This window comes from Centrocercus urophasianus, unplaced genomic scaffold (genome assembly GCF_019232065.1).
Source record: "Centrocercus urophasianus isolate 14NV4802_14NV808 unplaced genomic scaffold, USGS_Curo_1.0 seq_19, whole genome shotgun sequence".
Lineage (NCBI taxonomy): Eukaryota > Metazoa > Chordata > Aves > Galliformes > Phasianidae > Centrocercus > Centrocercus urophasianus.
Genome location: NW_024884744.1, coordinates 722,817 through 744,087, shown reverse-complemented (window position 1 = coordinate 744,087; position 21,271 = coordinate 722,817). Strand labels below are relative to the sequence as shown.

Genomic DNA, 21,271 nt, shown 5'->3' with positions numbered 1-21,271 from the left:
GTCGTGGTGATACAAAGTTCTCCTGTTTTCCATCAGGAGGTGGAGTTCCTCAGTACCAGGCAGGAGAGACTGAGCTAGCAGTCTCTTCTGAGATGTGGACTTGGACTGTGAGTTGCCTGTATTAATGGTATTTGGGCATCTGTATTTCATGTTTAGCTCAAGTAAGAGGTTTCTCAGAAATGGAGAATGAGGAGAATCTTTGACAGTATGTTTTCTCAGCTGTCTCTTAGAAAAAAGCTTGTTAGGCTGAACATACAAACATTGAAAACTTTTACTTGTGTCACATTCATGTTCTGTTTATTCCTGGAAGTATATCATGTGCCTAAAGCAATTTAAATTTCAAAATGTCCTGCCTTTCAGATACAAATGGTTGTCCAGCACATCGTTGGCTATCAAAGCCTTTCATTTGAGACACTTAGCTTCCTGCTGACATTGCTGGCTGCCACCGTCACCCCGGTATTTGTCCTGTCAGAGCACTGGATCCACCTGCCCTGTGGCTGCATCATAAACTGCAGGAGGAATTCATATGCTGTGTCTTCAGAGGAACTCAAAAGTAAGGCTGGGAGGCTGACGTTCAGCTGGAATGTAGTTAGGAAGTTAGTAAGAGTTCTTGAAGTCATTCACCCGCAGTATCTGAATTACATGAACGTCACTTGGAGCGGTGTGAGCGATTCACAGCGTTCTGGCCAGATGGCTGGAGAAAAGTAAGCTGCCTGGTACTAATGGATGATGGGGCTTGGAAGCTTGCTGAGTTTCACTAGTCACTGGCAGAGCTTTCAACAGAGCTCTGAATGTGAACTCTGTATCCTAGTTTCCCTCTCCTCTCCAAGATGTATCTGCCAGAATCTGACTTCTAGGTGAAATACATGGACCACGTTAACTGTGGCATGGGGAAAAGCAATGTGTTAATTGTGAGGAAATTATAAGGAGGAGAACAGCTGTTGTTTCCACACCTGCCCTATAGCTAGCCAAATAGAAATCATAGTGACACAAGAAAGCAAGCCACAAAGGCCAGGAAAGGTCGTTATCCCAGTACGTTTGTGGAGTCAGTTCAAAGCTGAAGATGTACTACACAGCTGTGGCCTCAAAAATTTCACGTTTACTGCATGCTTATAAAAATTACCTGAAGGTAACTGAGGATAGCAGACCTTTATATGATAACCTCTTCAGAATTTTCTGATGGCCTTTTTTTCCTTGTGCCTCCAGGTAAAACCAGCTGCAGGAGAATGTGCTGTCTGTGCCACAGCCTGTCTCTTTAGATGCTACATGACTTTTGTCCTTTCTGTGATGAACTTGGTCATGTGGTAACTCTCAGAGAGGCAGTAAACAGAGAAATGCAGCTGTAACTCTGTGAACTTACCCCTAGTGAAAACCACATTTAGGTTTCTGTAAATGTGGGTAACGTGATATTTATGACTCAAATTTTGCATAATGTTTTCCCATAAATTTCCTGCTCACAGTTATTTGTGAAATAAATCTCCAGTGTTCATGTGTCTGTGCAGAGCTGTTGTATTCTGAGTTACAAATGAAAATACAACTCTTAAAGTACTCTGAGAGAAGTATTTGCATTGAAGGTCGATTTTCAGTACTCAGAAACGTTTCATCGTTTTGTACAGTTTTTCACCTTCAGGACTGTGGCTGAAACAGGCTGTGAGGGGAAAAGAAAGGTATTACAAAATTCAAATACTTTTTTGTGTGTAGTCCATAAAGTATGATGCACCAAGAAAATGGCAGGCAACCTAGCAGTTTCTTGGAATCCCTAGACTTCAAAATGCAGCATTTCTGAGTTCACTGACAAGGCAGTGCTATCTGAGATACTGATTCTTAGTTGTTCTTTCTTTTTATGCGTAGCAGTATGCATTAAAAAATGGGATGTGGGTTTGGGTTATCTCTGGGGCTGGAGTATGTGTTCCATGTTTTAGAATGTAAGTTTAATTACGTACGTAATGTTATTTTCCTTGTTGGCTTTGACTCTTCCTGATACAACATTTCATTCCTTTTTGCTCAGCCAAACACAGAGGTTTCGAATTCAACCTTTCCTTCCAGCACAGTTACGGAATCTATCGAATATCCCCCGAGAGCCACCACCACGATGGCGATGGTAAATCCACGTCGTGCCACAACCTGCTGGTTTGCGAGAAACCCTGCGAGCCGCCGAAGGGAGGCAGCGGCGGCGCGGCGCGGGCAGAACTCAGCACCACGGACAGCGCCCGGCCGGACCCTGCGGGCTTCAGCTCCGCGGACAGCCTGCGGCCCGGCCCCACGGGGCTCAGCACCACGGACGGCGCCAGACCCGGTCCGGCGGGGTTCAGCACCACAGACAGCGGCCGGCCCGGCCCCGCGGGGGTGCGCGGAGAGACGGCCTCGGGCCTGGGCAGGAGCGCGGATGGAGCCGAGAGGAGGCTGTCGCACGAGGAGGGCCACAAACCAGAGCTCACGGACTGGGAGTGGTGCCGGAGTAAATCAGAGAGGACCCCTCGGCAGGTAAAGTGGGCGTGTGCCCTTATTTTTCTCTTGTAATAAGAGTTACTGGTCAGTAAGGCGTAATTTTTGTTTACAGTGAAGTTTCTGTTAGTTCTGTTGATAGCATATTTATTTTTAGTAGAAAACTTTCTCAGTGTTGTATATTTTAGTAACTTCACTCCTGTTGCAGATTCTGGTCCTGCAGTGCTCCCTCATCTGTCTCCTTAATCATAGGTTTTTAATTATTACCTTGCATATACCTGTATAATCTAGCAAGATTTCAGTATGACTTTTATTAATTCATCTTAATGAATTGGATTTTTCTCTCCAGATGATTCCAAAAACTTGTATTTTTAAGAGTATTTCCAAGTATCTGGTGACATTTCAGTCATGCTTACATTTTGTGTAGGGAAAAAGGAAGAACTGAAAAAACAAACCTGAGTGGTGGAACTACAGATGAATGCAAGTTTCAGTCAAATCACGAGGACGCCTAGCAATTTTTCATCCATTTCCTTTAGAATGGAGACAATTATCAGGAGGAAGAAATTCTGAGTAATCATTTAGCTCTGTGAGAAAAGGGTTTGAAGGTGGAGTCCTAACATGTCAGTACTTCAATTTAATGGTTTCTTAAAGATGTCAATGAACACAGCTGTATTGCACAGGGGGCCTGATTCTGCGCCCTCGTGTTTGCTGTCTGCTTATAGAATCTGAAAGAGCTTTTCATAGCTTAAAGAGAAGTATCAGAACCCATAGTTTTTAAGGACATATCATATACAACTAATACAGAGCTCCTTGCTTTGTGACTCTTTCACCTATAGATGTATCTCGTTAAACGTACCCCCATTACTACAGAAGCTGGGGTTTGCTCTTAGTGATCAGATTGCATAGCCACTGCTTGTTCCAAGTGCTGAGTCCTCATTGGAGGAATCCTATCCTTGTCGGGCTGATGTCCCCTGTCAGCAACAGCAGGATCAGGGAGTTCCTTGGGTTGGAGGCACTTTTGTTCTGCCATGACAATCCTTGCTGTTAGTGCCCATGCTGAGAGTCTCTGCTTCAACTTCTCAGTTGGGTTCAGCAGTAAAAAGATGGGAGAGAGAATTGCCCAGAATTGCCATTTGTGGAATGACAGGCTGAAACTGGATCCAGCAAAAGGACAGCTATTATCTCATGTCAGAACACAGAGGAGAACTGCCAGCTTCTGTTTTCTGTAGTCAGTATTTGTTTAAGAGCAAAAATGTCACAACAGCTATTGCAGGCTGAATGCTGAAAAATGTTCAGTGTCTTAATTTTAAACGATAAAGATTGTTTGTGGTTCCCTTGTCAACTGTTTGTTAGCCTGGCAGCGAGTACGAAGTTTTCTGTTTCCTAAAAATCTGATGTTACCAACCAAAGGCCAAACATGGGCATGAGGTGCCCACGTCTAGTAGAAATAGAGATGTGCAGCAGCTGCTTGTCCCTGTGGAGTTTACATGCTGCTCTCTTCACATACTGGGCTCTGGAAAACATCTCAGGGTTGTCTAAGGACTGTAAAAGGACAGTGGTGCCTTGTGTTACCTGCACCTGCTGTGGGTGCCTTCCATAGGCAGTGGTGTTTGTGCTCCAGTTCAAAATCTTGGTCTGCATTATAAATGTACACACTGATCTGGCAGCATAGACGTAGACCCGTTCTCTCAATAAACCGGTGTGGTTTTGTGTGCATGTAAGAACATCATCTGAATGTTTTAGATGTGACGTAGTCACAGTTCTGTACTGTTGCTGTAAATTGGCTAAGGTACCTGAAGGGACAGTTTTGCCTACTCTTTGCAAGTTTCTCTTGGTGGAATCTAAAAGCAGTCAGGATCAGCTTTCAATTCATAGTGCGTGAGCAGCCAGAAAACAGATGTCCAAGGATGAAAATGGAGGATGTTAAAATATTTTTAAAATATTTTATTGCTATTATGGTTTAAGGGAACCTCATATTCTGGAGGCAGTGCTGAGCTAGGGGAAACTCGTGCTTTTGTTGCCTTTTCTGCAAAACTGGAGCTTCTGATAATCTTTCCAACATGTCAATTCAGTGAACTCCACAATGGGTGCAGCCTCTCCCTGCTTATCTGGCTTGTGAGACCTGCTGCTACCTCAGACCTTCCCCACTAAGGCAGAGCAGGAGGCCGGAAACTAGAAGCCAAAGCCAGAAGCCAGAAACCAAAGCCAGGCTGCCCAGCCAGGTGTTAGGTGAGCTCTGAGGGTTCTGCTGTGCTCTGTGCCGTTCAGTAGATGTTTGGCATTACACTCCATGTGAAAGAGGTTGGATCCTGCATGAAGCCCACAGCACAGGAGCTGCGGAGCGCTTCAAGCTGGAAGGGACCTCTGGAAGTCAATTAATCCATCTCCTGCTCCAGGCAGGGCAGACCTGAAAGCTAGAGCAGGTTGCTCAGACCCTTGGGCATAGATTAGATGTATAAGATGTATTTCGTATTCAATAGCAGAATCCCCTCTCTTTCTGAAAAACACAACTTTATAAATTGAGCCAAAGTAGGAATTTGTTTGATATTTCAGATTCAATTGATCATCCCTTTCATGAAAAATCAAATGCTCCCTTGCAGTGTGCAGTGATGAACTGCTGTTTGTGGGCAAAAGTAAATGATGACTGAACCTGCTTTTAATCTCCAAGTTCTTCCACCCTGCTGTGTGCCATTATCTCCCTTTGGCTCTCCTTGCTGTAGTTTCCAGACAGGTTTCCTTTTCCCATTTCCCATGGCTGCCGTTTCAAATTGCTAGACCTGTGACTTTGCTCTGAACAGGTGGAAGCATCTTGTTGGGAAGCAGCTGGCAATGACTGCGTGCGGCTGGCTGCGTGTGCCCAGGGGTTTATATGTCACTTTTGGACAGACTTCTTGAGTACTTGTGTTACAAGGAGTCCTAACTCATCCTTTTCTGACATTTTCCAAGTTACAACCCAGTGTGCAGTTGCCAGGCATTAGGGCTCCTATGGCCGAAAAGTTCAGGGCTTCTAAGTTACAGATCTCTTTCTTTCTGACATTCAGCACGAGCTTTCAGAGTGTCACAGTGCTGTCATTTGCTTTGCTGGTGAAAAAGGACAGTGCATGAAATTCCTGCAAGCCTTCTAAAAAGAACTTTAATGCACTTCTCAGATACATGTTGAGTGAAAGATCGCTTGGAGCCAAACATTAAATTAGGTGGAAGCCTTCCCTTTGGTTCATTCTGCCAGGAAGTGCCCGAGTATCTAAGAAAAGTCACTTTCTCCTTGTCTCACCATCATTCACCGTGTTAAGGACAGAGACTTTCTCTGGCATTTATTGGTCTTGTACTTCTGCTTGCTTTGCCAATTAAGCTTGCCAACTGGGGAGAAGATAGCATACCTTCCCAGGAAATGGATGATTATCCTAACAGGATGAAAGTCCCTCATCTTCAGTAGTTTCAGATTGTAAGTGCTTGATAACAGAAATAAGTATAGGTGTGCTTATTAGAGTACTTCCAGCTTTCTGTTCAATAAGCAGAACTTGTAATAACTTAGAGTAGGAGGAAGAATAGCAATTACAGATAAATTCTCTGTATAGCTGCAAGTGGTGTGGTAACTGTGTTCTTATGTGCTGAATTTCTGCATAGCAGAGGGTACAGGGAGTCAGCTTGAGAACTTAGTGCAAAAACATATAATCATAAAATCATAGAATTGTTTAAATTGGAAAGGAGCCTTAAAGTTCATCTAGTTCAACTTCCCTGCAGTGAACAAAGACTCCAGCAGCTCAGTCAGGTGCTCAGAGCCCTGAACAGCCTGACTGTGAGTGTCTTCAAGGGCAGAGTATCCACCACCTCTCTGGGCAACCTGTGCCAGTGCCTCACCACCTTTATTGTAAAAAAACTTCCTTATATCCAATCTAAATCTCTCCTTCTTTAGTTTGAAACCATCTCCCCTTGTCCTGTCACAACACATCCTGTTAATGAGTCTGTCCCCTTTGTCTTACAGCTCCTTTAGGTACTGACAGGCTGCTCTCAGGTCTCCCCAGCGCCTTCTCCTCTCCAGGCAGCACAGCCCCAGCTCTCAGCCTGTCCTCTTAGGAGAGGTGTTCCATCCCTAGGATCGTTTTTCTGACCCTCCTCTGGATGTGCTCCAACAGCTCTGCATCTCTCCTTTGCTGAGTACTCCACGTCTGGATGCAGTAGCCCACGTGAGGTTTCACAGCACAGAGCAGAAGGGCAGGATCACCTCCCTGCTGGCACTGCAGCCCAGGATACATAACCTCAGTCCCTTTGCACATACTTGTTGGAAAAGGGCAGTGATTTGTCCTGCAGGAAATCAGAATGCGTTTTTCTCACACAAAAATTCTATATCATTTCTGTTCTACTACCTGGTTTGAAAGCCTTTAAAAATAGATGAGTAAGTACCAGCAAATTTAACAGAATCTAGTGTAGTTACAGGGAAAAATACATTCCTTACAGAGTTCACTGATGTGCTTTTAGCTTACGAACACCCCTTTTTATTGGCTTTTGAGAAGTATTTGTGTTGGAAGTTGCCAAACTCCTAACACAAATACTTGGGAACACGAATGACAGGTGGCGAGGAGGGAAGAGGAGGAAGCAGCCACTCATCTCTGCTACTACAGAAAATCCATCTTTGAACTTCTTCTATAAAGGTTTTTATCCATAGTGTATCACAGTTCTAAAGAAGTGCAGCAGTTTCCTTGGCTCGTGTTGGCCTTTCTTCCAGATATATTTTCGCAGCCAGGGGCTGATAGGTAGCTCTGCTGTAGAAGTCCTGCTCTCTGAGCGTGCAGCAGGACCTCCATTTCAACAGAACAAAACCTGAGGGCAGCTGGGGGGCGGCATGAGAGCTGGGTCCCTGTTACTGAGAAGTATGTGGAAGGAGCAGCATGGCATAATACATGCAAAGTGCTTGAATAGAATAGAAGTGAATGGAATGGAATGGAACAGGTTCCTTGGTTTGGGAGGGACCTATAAAGACCATAATGTCCACCTGCAATGAGGACATTTCTCTGTAATGCTGACTTAAATAGTAGGTGACTTTGGATGATAGACTTGTCTTCTTGCATGTTGATACTTGAAGAGTTGAATGTCACCTATTTCCTTTTCTCACCTCTCCCCTCAAGCAATTTCCTGCTGTGTCATGTCCATTTTATTCTTTCTTTCTCTAATACTTTCCTGTAATTTTACTCAGCCCTTTCACTTAAAAGCTGTCATTTTGCCTTTGTAGCAACATGGGAAAGGTGAGTGCAAAAGGAAAGCCTCCATAAATCTTGTCTTGCTGCAGAGCTTGCACATGGCAATGACTGTGCTGACAAAATGAAGGCAGAGATGGGAATACTGCGTGCATTGCTGTGCAGTAAAACAGTGTTTATAGGCAAAAAAAATCCTTTTGGGCTGCGTTGTCAGGGTAGGGACATAGCTGGGTTTTCCCCTTTATCACTAATGGAAGTCAAGAGGCTGAACCACACACAGTGCTCTGGAGATATGTCCCTTTTTTCTGTCCCTCAGAGCCATCTTGTACGTTTCCTCCCAGCTCTGTGTCTATAGCAGGAGATTTTCAGAGGTGTTAGATGGTTGTAATCATCGTACGATGGTTTTCTGTGGTATTCTCTGAGTTACTAAAGAAATGTTAATCCTTGAGTTTCCTATTCCTCTGTCCCACAGAGTAGGCATTACATGCTGGCTAGATTAGCCCTGTGTACACTGCTCAGAACTCCAGCAAGCTGTGCAGCGACAGACCTGCTGAAATCTTACTGAGCTCTGGCATGATTTCCATCATATTTGAAGGCAGCTTGTGCTACTAGGTGTAGGCAATGGCCCAGAGATGGAGTGCATCTCTACTGAAGAGTGAGCAGAGCACGGAGCTCGAGGCGCTGCTCCATCACCTGGCACAGGTACAGCTGCAGAGTGGCTTGTGGTGTAGCAGGACTGAACCATTCAGCTGTGCTGTGTTCAAGCATTAATGGTGCAAGGCTGTGCGCTGGGCTAAAACTTCATCAGCTACTAGAAGTGATCACTAAAAGGTAATTAGTTTCAGCCAAGTGGGAATTGGCCAGTATTGAGGACCCCAAGGTTCAAAATAGCACAAGCAGTGAATCTTTGCAAGAGACTTCATCTTTGCAGGTTTGAAGTAGTTCCCCGATTCCCACTGGAAGATAAAAGCACAAAGGTTTTCTGGTTAGGCCCAGCCCTGCAGTGGCTGCAGCCGTGGAGCTCACCTGCAGCCCAGCTGGACAAGGGGTGGGTGAGAGGAGTGGGCTGCTCGTGAGGGGAGCAGGACCTGGGGACGTGAAGCCAGGCAGCGTCCCTGCGTAGCTTTGGAAGTGGGGAAGTCAGAAGCAGGTGTGGATGGGTCCTTTGGTTATTCAGACATCATCAAAATAGACAAAAAAAGCATGGCACATTTTATCAAAGTTTGTAAGTCGCAGAGGTGGGTATCGGGTGCTTTGGATCAGCCCCTGAGTGCAGGCATTACAGCTTTTAGTAAATACTCCATTATAACTAGCAGGATTTTGTCAGTGTTCACAAAGCTGTGATTACAAGAGCTGCTGGTATTTCAGACGTCCAGTGCCAACAGCCACTCCAGTACTTCATGGGAAAGTAACTCTTAACGGAGCTGAATGTTTTTTAGTGCTGGCTGCAGGGAAAGGCACAGCAGCTGGCCGGCACCACTCACTTGCCTGAGATGATTGAGGGAAGCGAGATGAGAAGTGTTGCAGCAGATGACATTTTGTTCAGTCTCTGAGCAGCAGGCACCCTGCAGAAGGCTGCCCATTTTTATTCATGGTTTGAAAGCAGAACTTTTTGTCCTGTTATTTTCAGGCCATAAAGAAGCAGTGAGAAAGGTATTAATCACTTTGATTTAGATTTTTGGACAGCAAACTGCCAGAAAATACATGTGATGTCTTTGATTTTCTGTTGAAGCTGTGTGCTGCTTGGAAGATGGTACTGTCATGGAACATGCTGTAGCTGGTTGTCCTCTTACCTTCAGTTCTGGGAGTAAAGTTTGGCTCCATTGGTGATTTCTCTGGAAGGAAAATGGCATGAAAGGAGAATGTGGCAGTGTTTCTTATTTGATACCTATATAGGCCAGCTGTGATTGAGAGGGAGGCCAAAAATTGTCATTTCTAAATCTCTCTCAGCTGCATTGTTGAAGGTTACCTTTAACATCTCATAAAATAGCAGTGTATCCCCCTTTCCTGTCCATAAATGTTCCATGCATGTTTTTGCCTCTAGTTAGGAGCCTTCAGGCAGTGGAAATCTGCCAGGCTTGCAATCTTTATAGGCTGAATTTTTTCTTCCTTTTGTGATTTGCCTCAAGCAAACTCTTTCAAAAGACTTCATGTATAGCATGTATTTATGTTCTCTGCGAAGAGAATGGGGAAGTGTGCACATCATTTCACTTAGGAGGAGTCAGTGCTGTATCTCTTTGTGTCTGGAGTTTGAAGTTTTTTTAGCAGTGATAAATATGCAGGGTCTGTCTTGCTCCAGGTAGGCTGTAAACATTCCAGTAAACGATGAATGGACTTGAAGATTGTATTTGCCTCCCACCAGCCATACAGCTGCATCTGTGCTAATTTATGGCGACGTTCTCATCCTGTATCTTCAAGTAGTGGAAGTTGGAATCAGTGTAGCATTTCTCCATCTTCTAACTGCTGCAGGAAGCTGCCACTGGCTGATAGCAGTGCTCTCTTCTCAAGGGATGCTTGTATCTTGAGTCTAATGCCACCTAATGGAGTAGGAGTAATAGAAGCTGTTCCAGTAAAGCCAGTACATTCTAGGCTAGCAAGTTCTCCATATGTTAAGGGCTTGTGCTTTTCTTCACCACGTTTGTTGATCACTGTATTTTCCTAGAAAGCATAAACACATTCAGGTTAACTTTACAGTGCCTGTTGCTCAGCAGAAGGGCTCTTAGAGTGGTGCTTGCAAACAACCTCAGAACTTTTTCTAAGAGTGGCAGTACATAAATGAAATAAACTTCACCACGTGTGGAGAAAAGGGCAAGGCTTGGTTTTGCAGCTGCTACAGAAATGGGAATTAACGTGAGTGTGTCATCTCCCATACAGCACTGAAGGACTGCCTTGGGCTCATTTGCTTCAGGCACAGACAGGTGAGTACAGAAGTTCTGACCTCAGTGCTGGTATTCTTTTTTCTTCTTACCTTGGGTGCCTCTGTTGTGTTTGGGTCCAAGGCCTGTCCAGATGGGGCGGACCAGTAACAAATCCAGGCTTTCAGGTCATCTGAGGTGACCTTGTCTATTCTTGTCATACTCTGAGTTGAGTCTAAATTTATTGCAGACAGCCTCTCAAAGGGCAAGTCATCATAGTAATTAATTTTGGAAAGAGGAAGACTAAGGCTCTGTTTTGAAATTAACAGAAAACACATTGTCTCTGAAAGGAAGTGATGGAATCTTTACTGGAAATGTTCTGAAATCAAACTTTTTTAGCTGGAGTCCATATTCCACCAAAGTCATTAGGAATACAAATTCATTAGAGCTTTATTCATAGTACTGACATTTTTGTCTGGGAGGCAGCATGGTCCCATGGCAGTGGTGTTGGACCAGGACACAGCAAAACGTGCCTCCTGCTCATGGCCCTGCACTGTGCTGCTCAGCAGCACTGGGGGACGATTCCTGCTCTGTGAGCTCACTTCAAAGCTCTCCTGCCTTTCCCAGAGGCAGATGTGCACTGACATAAGCTCTGCCTCCCTCTAATGCTGATGATACACCTGTCTTAGTGTTCTAGTGCCTGTGACTCATGGAATGATTAGCAGATCTACCAACTAACTTACGCTGGAGTCAACTGAAGCAGCTGAGAGGCTGCAGGAGTTGATCAGCTGCCTTGTGCTCCAGTGGCTGCCTTAGGAAGCTGCAGCTCTCCCTCCAGCCCTGTGTTACACTTGGCGGTTTCCTGAGCACATCTCAGGTGCTCTGAGGCACCTCACGTAGCGCTAGGCAGCCAGGCCTGGGCAGCTACAGCAAATGTTGGGTGTCTGCTTTGAGGATGCATCCTTTTCACATAGTCAGAGAGGAGAGCTCTTACCTTAGGTGCACTGGAGTATCTTCCAGGTGTGCTGCTTCCCTTGGATCGTGTTGCAATTTCAGGCTGTTAACGCGCTTCCTTTCTTTCCCCTGTTAACCTTTCTTCTCCACTGGCCTTGACAGTAATGCAGTGGCAACTTATTGTCATTAAAATCAAACTGGGCTGTGGATGACTGGAGCCACCACTCAGGTCATGTAAGTTGCTGAACAGTTTATTTATTTTTGATTTCAATTGCTAGCAAGGGCTTCCTAGCTAAGAACTTACTTCTGGAACAGAGTCACCTTTGGTCACAGGAAAGGAAACACTGATTGATAACCATCTGGAGAATGGAGCCGTGAGACTTTCCTTTGCCTGCTCTGGCAGGGATTTGCTTCATGGAACAAATATTAACAAGAAATCCTGGGAAGTGTACGCTTAATCCAGGCACTGAAAAACTGGGACCACTGAGTTTAAGCTCTGTGTAGGACAAGGAATCCAGCCACATTTAATAGAAAATCAAAATACGTGTAGAAGTGTTTGGTACCTGGAATATTAGTGTTACCCTTAAGGAATTTTCTTGGCTTCTTCCAGCAGAAGTTACTGATCACTTGTAAACTACAGTTTAAACAAATTATTTTGAGAGTCAGATGTAAATAGCATCAGAAGCAGTATTCAAAGTTGATGACAGTCATACTGTAACATTTCTGTAAGTGCCCAGCTCTGCCAATTGCTGTGAGTCCTGCAGACACTAAGGGGGCAGAGGGGGTCCCATACACCCTCAGGAGGTGCTCACCAGCATGTAGAATGAGGCTCTGCTTTCACAAGTAATAAAAAAAAAAATTTCCTGAAGTGTACTTTGAGCTCAATACTCCTTTATTAATTTTTCACATAAGTATAACCACTTTTTTTTGAAAGCCAGATAGAAAAGGGCATTTTATTTTCTTTTCTACTGGTTTGCGAGGAGAAATAAATGCAGTGATTGCAGGAAAGTTACCTTCCCCTTTCCTCCCTTCTCAAAAAAGTCACAGGTCAAAAACTTGCTTTCTCTTCAGGGCAGACTGTGGATTTCCTGCGCTCTGTAGGTGGCCCAGCAGGGCCCATGAAAGCTGTAAGCCAGGTGACTCCTGCGGGCCCTTTCTCACTGCCCTGCCCGGACCAGCAGCTGTAAGATGTGGTTCTGTCCCTGTGCAGGCTGAAACCTCCCCTGTGTCAGGGTGCTCACCTGGACCTGCTGGAATCAGCCAGCATGGGAGAGGAGAGCCCAGCCTGAAACTGCAGTGATGCTGCTGAAGGTTTGCCTTGTAGCAACCACTGTTTTCTCTCTTCTGTGAAATCTGGGAGGTGGATGATTTAATTTAATAACGAAAGCATTTGCTTTATCAATTATGTAGAGATTTCTCTGTTCAGAACGCATCGGCACTCCTTAAGGTACAAGTACATTTGTGATTTACCTCATTGTAATTTTTGGTCTTGGCTTGTTGAAAAATGCATGTGCTGGTACACGTAGTCCTCCAGAGAGAGCTCTGTCCCAGATTCCAGCAGACAGAACAGCCCGCGGCCACCTCCAGCAGGAGCAGCACGGGAGTGAGCCCTGCAACCAGGCACAGCGGGAGTGAGCCCTGCACACAGAGCAGCACCACGCAGGGCAGCTCCTGTTGGCAGGGAGCTCGGGGTGAGCATCACAGCCTCGGAGATCCTGCAGCACTCCTGAGTGCTGAAATGCATGGAAAATAGAGTAAACAAGCTCACAAATTACCACCCTGATGTTTCTGTGATGCAAACCTGCAGAAAACAATCCTCCAGAGGGAGAGTTTGGGCTTAGTGCTAGTTTGTAACTTCCATGAGACTGGGCAAATCTTAGGAGATTCAATTAAAGCCAGCTTCAGCATAGAGATGGCAGTTCTGGCTTACAGAGTGTTTTGATTGGGGAATACCATGATTTTTTGAATTGAAACATTTGAGCATTTCTGACCAGGAACCCTTCAGAACTACCAGAAATGAAGACATGAATTGTAAAAAGATGTGTATTTCTGTACATATGTGTATGGACAATAAATAAACACTTCTGTGTATGTATGCCTATGTGCATGTAAAGAATAAGTATTTTTAAGTAGATCTAAGAACCAGAACAGGCTTAATTTTCTGCATACTTTTAATTGTAGAACTAGTTAAAGGTGTCTGTAATTGGCTGCTGTTTCTACTGGAATTTTCCTAGTTGAAAATACTCAGTTTCTGGGCTTCCTGGTTGGTGACCAGGCACATAAGACAGGGTGTGTCTGCTTCACTGCAAAAAGTGAATATCAATTTCTCAACAGAAGACAGACAGAGAGAGAGCCAGTAATCCTGCCATCATTGGAAAACTCTTATTCTCCAGAACAGGAGTAGTCAGTGCAGCAAGTGAGGGTTGTTCGTTGTCCTCCAGGTCCCTCCGACAGATCTTCCATCTTGACATGCACTCTGACAAATCTGTAGTGTTTTATATAGCAGAATGTAACCTTGCAGCAAAGTAATCACTTCTTATTTAACCTATTTTTTCATATTCTTTTGATGTCTTTCTGCATAATGTAAGTGCTTTTTTAGACAGTCCTTCAGACTCTGAGCTTGATTAACTGCCAGAAATGCAGACACGCTTAACTGACCCTGCAAGGACTTCCAGTGTTGATTGCTGAAGCGAGGTGGGCTGGAAGCAGAGCTGCAGGGCTTGTACCCAGCAGTCTCTCAGTGTCCAGGGAAACACCATTTAAATGCATGTTACCATTCTATCTGTGCTCAGTGTGTTGCACTATCAGAAACTGAACTTGCACCTCCGTGAACACTGCTCAGAACACTTAGCAGGCTTTGCCCACTTGATCTTATCCAGATCTGAATTTGCTGCTCTGTCCTCTGGTGGCATTAGTAAAGCATCTGAGGTGGAAGATGAGTGGACGAGAGCTTCCTGGAGAGAAAACAGAGAAGAAAATAGTTTCACTTACATATTTCCTGGAGGAGTGATCCTGGTTACTACAGAAAATACAAGTGACAGCACTGTGCTTTTAAAAAGTGCCCCATTCCTTCCCTTAAAACAAGGGCTGCTGGTGCCTGCCCTTAAGAGAGCTGTTCTCCAGGAGCCCCAGTACCCCACCTGTGACTGGGAGCTAGCAGTGAGATGCTGGAGCTGACAATCATGTGTGGGTTCTTTGCTGCCTCAGTGCACAGCACAACTGTTGTCTCCATAACTGCGTATGAGAAGAACACTTGAGCACCTTTTCTGTCTGACAGATACGTTGAGGAGACTAATACAACTTTGATTTCCTTCCAGCAGGGCAAGCCAGCTGCTAGCATTTTGTCAGCCACATTTCTTTGTCGAAGGACCGTGTTAAGGCACAGTCTGGCAAGATTTTTGCACGCAATGAAACCTATTTTCCTTCTCATGCTCTTTAGTGAAGGTCAGGTAATGTGTCACTTGATTGAGCTGTGTGGTTGTAAGGTCTGCCTTGTTCTGTGGAAGTCTCATCACAGCATTGCCTTTAATAATGAGCAAGTAATTGCTTTTCCCAGCTCCCCAAGAAGAATTTCACCTTTCCAGTACCTGAAATGTTTCTACTCAGTTTCTCAGTATTACTGGAAAGGAAACATAAGCGGGACTGTTCCAAGTGGAAGAGCTCTGTTCAGCTCCTAAGCAGTGCTCACACTCCTCCCTGCTGCCAGTATTAGACCTGTTTTTCCTATTCCTCCTCTTCCTTCTTTGTATTCACACTGTTTGCACAGGGTAGGTCAGTAAACCAAGAGGACAACACTGGAGCTTGTGCTTCCAAGGGTGTGCTCAGTGTTTCCCTGTAAACAAGGGAAGACTGCTCCTGTTTGAAGGGTTTCTGTGGGCTATCTTCTGTTTGCAGGTAGATCTGTCCCAGCATCCACAGACAAAAAGACATCCCTGCTCTCCTAGGCAGCTGTCTCTGTCTCATCTCAGCCCTCCCTTGCATTGCACAGGAAGAAATATGAGTGCTATCGAAACTCTTCAGTGTTTCAGACTTCCACATCCTGATAAATCAACCGTTTGTCTTCCTCTGGTTGCTCCACTCATGTCATGCTTTGCTATTTTTTCACTTTATCCCATGATTGCTGTACTATTTTTTTGTATTCCCAAATCTTCCAGAAAGGTCTGTGCTGCTGAGGAGGGACCCTGTGTGTGTCTGCATAGAGAGGAAGGACAGGAGGAGGAAGTTTGGCCTGGGATCTGCTCCTCCAGGCAGTGTGGAAGCACTGCAGCTGGAGAGGGAGCTGCAGCACTGAAAGAGTACACTTGCACTCCACATAGCAGTGATCTGGGGATACCTGAGGTAGATTTAACAAAAGGAGCCCTGAAAGCATCATAGCAAGAACAGTGCAGGAGTGTGATCAGGGTGAATCACCTTGTGGCTGGCAGCTTTTCAGTGCCTTGGGTGGGAAATTTCTGCCACTTCTCCCAGTTTCAGCAGTCTCTGTTTGTTTCTGTCTGACCAGTGCAGCCCTTCCATGTGATCTCCCCTGTCCCAGGCCAGTGCTTCCACTGCCTGCCAAGGAATGTGCCTTTGGCAAAGCTGAGGTTTGTTTTAATTGTATTTCTTTAGTGGATAAGAAGTTGGTTTTGGATGCAAATCCTTGCACCTCTCAGTAAACAGTCAAAGCCCAGTTGTAGCAGAGTAGCTGAGGATGAGCCTGTTTGTTCTGCAACATGAATCACTGAATGGCTGACCTCCACAGTTAGAAATGCCAGTCTGTAAGGTGAGGAAGAGAGCAGGATCTGTCCTGCAGCACTGTGAACAGGAGCACATAACAGCTGGCCTCTGAGTGAGCAACCACAGTCCACACAGGAGCACACTGCTTCTGTTCTCCATGTAGGCACACATGGTGATTTCTTTGTGTAATGACTTCATTTATTTACAGCCTCTTGAAACTTCTTTCATTGAAACTGTTGGAAATTCTTTGTTTGAGGGTGACCTTTAGGACTACAGAGCTGTAACTAAATTTTATCTCTATACTTTCAAGCGTATGGAAATTTCTCTGCTGATAATTCAGCTTTGTACTAGAGAGAAATCCATATTGGTGTCTAGGACTTGTGTGAAACGTGGGAGGGAGTGAGACCTGGATGGACCCTCTGACCACCACCGTGGTGAAAACTCCTACTGTAGATTTCCTATTGATACTATACTTATTTCCATCATAAAAATAGTAAGTCTATACATGAAAAAATTGTTGAATGGTATCTGTAAAGCTGTTTCAGGGATTTTAGCTCAGTTGCTAGGTGGCACCCAATTTAGTTAAGTGCCCAAGGGAGACAGGTGCTGTCAGCATGGGGTCCAGTTCTTGTAAAGTTCTCTGCTGCCATTTCTCTCCTTTGCTGACTGAATGGAGCCTCAGGAGATCAGCATGTCAGTTGGAAGTAAGCAGAAATTAAGTGAAGACACTTGAAGAGGTCGCTGCTGGCTAGAGAGGTGCCTGCTAATGCTGGCTGTCTCATTGTGGACTGGCTGCAATGAAATGTTAACGCTGGACTGTTACCATAAGGAGTCCATGAGCTGTAAATGATCACAGTCACTTCAGACTTCACTCCTTATACTGAAGCGCATGATGATGAACACTTTTTATATTCTTCAGTAAACTGTACAGTTAACTTAAACACCGGCTTCCTAAAACAGTGCAGGGAAAAGCCTACCACAGTAAAACAGGTGAACAACCTGAGCGTGACTGGTTATTTGTAATAGATGCTGGCTTCTGAAGTTAGCACTAGATAATGGTCCTTCTTTCTCTTTTCAGCGATCAGGTGGGGCCTTAGCTATTCCTCTGTGTGCATTTCAAGGAACTGTGTCACTTCAGGCACCCACAGGAAAAACTCTCTCCTTGTCTACCTACGAGGTAAGCACTGAAGGACAAAAGATAACACCCACCTCAAAGAAAATCGAAGTGTATCGATCTAAAAGCGTTGGTCATGACCCCAACCCAGAGGAGTGCCCTAATTCATTTGCTGACACCAGTGTTAAAATTCATTTAGAGGTTCTGGAAATTTGTGACAATGAAGAGGCTCTGGATACTGTTTCCATCATCAGTAATATCAGCCAGTCCTCCACACAGGTAAGATCTCCATCCCTACGCTATTCACGGAAGGAAAACAGATTTGTCTCATGTGATTTAGGGGAAACTGCTTCCTACTCACTCTTCATACCATCAAACAATCCTGACAGCGATATTAACATAACAATTCCAGACACGGTGGAAGCTCACCGGCAGAACAGTAAAAAGCAGCACATGGAGAGAGGTGGTTATCAGGAAGAAATACAGATGTTGAATAAAGCGTACAGAAAACGGGAAGAAGATGGCAACAGCAATTAAAAGACATTTAATCTAAACGTTTAAACTGATTCAGGAGACACTGCTCCTCTTGACTCAAGTTACCCTAACAAATACAGTGCCAACTGTTTTTTTGGGTTTGTTTTTTCCCAGCATATAAATTATTTTTATTTGGGTGCACTGTTAAATAGTTAACATTTACAAATGGGAAAACAAATGCTTCAGTGCTTTGCAGCTTTGCGTAATGAAGTTCAACTTATTTACGTATCTCTTTATTTGAGGAAGACTTGCATCTGAAAGGAATCCTAAATAAAGTCTTAAAAGACAACCTTGCATGCTTGTTGGCATTGGGTGGTCTTTGGGAAGCCAGAAAATGAGAGAACAGCTTTGCATCCATGAAGATGTAACAGGTTTCAGTGATTGTTGCAGTTCTCCTGCTGGTGTGCCAGACTTGAAACATTTACTGGAAATATGTAGCACAAGCCTAAGACTAAGCCATGCATTTGGTTAGGGATTGTATGTGGCCTACATGGTTTGATTTTGTACTGCTCCACACGTGATTGATACATAATGTCTCTGTAAGTGGCCATTGTATAGACCTTTGAATGTGGGGGGCTGAAATTTTAGCATGCACATCTTACAAGATCAACGCTGTAAAAATGTGTTCCCATGGCTTGACATTTCTTTCATCGGGTGTGTCAGATGTTGGATGATTTTATGCTGGTTACTCTAAAGTCTGCCATTTTCTGCCTCCTTGATCTTTTAGGAAAGGGGACAGGGCTGTTCAAGAAGGCCGAACTTAGAGACCCAGCTTACCTGTTGACCTCAGCTTGAGGCTGATTGCCCACATTAGCTTTCTGCCCTGGAGCACCTTCTGGAGGAGCCTATCCTTGTGCTGCCTTACAGGAAACCTAGAGCCCAATCTCAAGCCCTAGAGCCCAATCAAACTAAAGCTTGTGAATAGACTGTTTCTTGTCACATTCAATGCTAAAACAGTGAATGAAGTCCTTAAGTCTAATGCTTTTTGATGAGAGCTTGTTTTCTGAGATTTTGTCGTTCATTTTAGCTGGACAGAAATAGACTTCAGCAGGGCTTTCAGAGGCTTGACTGAAAGTTACACCACTTCTTTAATTAATAGATTCAATTTTCAGTGAGTGACAACATAATTTAGGTGTTTGCAGTCACCCTGTTATCCATTCAGTGCGAACATAGAAAAGTAAGAACAGCCCTATTTAGCATTCCTTTATGGACTATGAACAGGTAGAGCAAAAGGGCCAACAAGCTCAGCTTGTGTTCAGTACAGAGGTGTGGAAAGAACAGGCGATTTGCTTCTCACTTCACCACCACAAAACAGGCCTGCTGCCATGATCACTGTGTGACAGTGATGTAGAGCTGAGGAGAATCAGGGTCACAGACTGCAGGCGGCTGTGATGGGGGTGGGTCGCTCTGTGCCAGATGTGCTTTTCATGTGCTGCTCTTCCAAGGTGAAAACAAAGGTTCTCATAGGATTATCTCAAGGCTCTTATTACCCCTCAGTGCTGTGTTACACTTCAGATTTAACAAGAAACTAGAGTAGATGGAGCAATCAGTGGTAAGTCTGTTGAATAGTTGATATCCATGTGCATGCAGCACAGGGACACATTCTGCTGTCTCTGGATGTATTGCTTTGTTTTGTGTTTGTAGGATGAGCTCAGAAAGTTGCTTTATAGCAACAGACGTGCTCAATCCAGAAGAAGGTTGTGAGGGAGGATGCAGTGCATCACTGCCTCAGTTTGGTCACTTTCTCTGACAGGTGCATTTAGGTTGTGTCCAGGTTTGGAGGCATTAAAAATCTGCATAGCTGTGACCCTGAGCTCGACCTGATTCTGGAATGTATTCTTGCTGGTGTGATAAATACATTTTCTTTAATGAGTCTGTAAATTTGATCATGTGTGAATGTCTGAATGTCTGTATTTTATTTTAGTGACTCACATCATTAAACATTTTAAAGTGTCTGGAAGCCCAAGTTGTAATTACTCAGTAGATAACAGCTAAGAGAAAACTCCTGGTTCCTGTATTTGGTAATTTTCAAAGTGTCTTCATTTATCACTCTATGAAATGTATTTAGATTTACATTTTTAAGTGCTTATTCTTATAGCTTTTAAGAAAAAAAAAAAAAGGCTTCCTCCTCTGTTTATCCTGCCTCACCTTTTAATGTATTTCAGTGACAGCTTGACATTTGAGGGCAAAGTGTTTGTCAAGGACTGTTTGAAGGTGACTTGAAAGAGACCTCATCTCTGCTCAGACACCATAGCAACTGACTGAGGAAGTCCCTTGGAAAATGTGACCTGCATCAGCCCCTGCCCTCCCCCTGCTCTTAGGAGTTGGGCTGTTGAGTAATTCAAAGGGTAGAAAACAAGAAGCTTCAGAAGAATTTTGGAAATAATCTTAGGTAAGCAGTGTATCCAGTGTGTTGGAGTTTCCCTTTGTTGTCACACACATGCACTGAGAAGAAAGTTAAGCCAATAGAGTTACAAGAAAAGCAAATATGTAATAAGCAGAACCAGGCTTCAAATCCCAAATGCCTCAGTTGAAGGGCTAATTGAAGTAGAAGGTATGGCCCAGTACTGAAAGGTACATTTCTTACTCTGGTCATGATGGGATATGCAACTGACAGCATCATGCTATTTCATAGAAAGTAATAATTAAATTTTACTTACACACTGTTTTACCTTTATAGATTTGAGGTTGATACATATATTCTGGAACATGATTCCTCTTCCTGGTATGTATCACTATAATGATTTCCAAGGTGAAGCTCTGACTGCTGTGTTTCTCTCATGAATTTTGCAGATTCAGATCTTTCAGAGCAGAATAAATTCTGCTTTTCTAGTCCCAGGTAGCAGCTGCATTATCCATACACTCCTGTAGGCTGAACGCTGTTGTTTGTTTTATAAACAAGGTGATGTGGAAGACCTTCAGTCCTTTCAGACAAATCTTTTCATAGAGGCGGCCCTCCTGCGTGCTGCAGTGCTGCTGTGCAGCAGCAAGGTTCCTCCGTGGGTCAGAGCTGTAGCATGGCGCCGCTCCGGCTGTGTCTCACCTCAGGGTTCACCTGACAAGTTCTGTGCTCTGGTCAGGAATTGGACCTTAGGGAATCATTAGGAATTTGACTTGGGTGAATCTCAGTTTGGATTTCTGAAAGGAGAGCGCTGTGTTCTGACCTCTCTGAGAACAATGCTGCTGCATAAAGAAATCATGTGTTCTGCATCGTGATAGTGTGCTGCTGAAATGGATGAAAAATGAATGTGGGCAGTGGATAAAGGGATTTGAAAAGGCCCAGTAATTGGCAAAATACTGGGAGCATTTTAAGAAATGCATCTTGGCATGTATATTAGAAAGTGAGCTTTAAATAAATAGATACGCTATCCTTCCAGCATCTAAATCCACACATCTAAAGCGGATATTTGGATTTGTGATGTTTCCTTTAGAATTTGGTTTTTTTTTTCCTCAGTGTTAAG

At 44.2% G+C, this 21,271-nt stretch overlaps 1 protein-coding gene across 3 annotated transcripts in view; it reads left to right on the top strand.

Annotated features, from left to right (window-relative positions):
- GPR149 (G protein-coupled receptor 149) overlaps positions 1-19,765 on the top strand; it is a 107,713-nt gene extending 87,948 nt beyond the window's left edge. Inside the window, exons 2-4 of one of the 3 annotated variants that reach the window (XM_042820816.1) lie at positions 361-553; positions 2,009-2,484; positions 17,241-19,765. In XM_042820816.1, the coding sequence (XP_042676750.1) occupies positions 361-553; positions 2,009-2,484; positions 17,241-17,813 (1,242 nt within the window). In that variant the 3' untranslated portion in view covers positions 17,814-19,765. Of the gene's footprint in view, positions 1-360; positions 554-2,008; positions 2,485-17,240 lie in introns of those variants that run through there. The other 2 variants (XR_006169164.1, XR_006169165.1) reach the window with 2 other exon arrangements.
- The last annotated feature ends 1,506 nt before the right edge of the window (positions 19,766-21,271 follow it).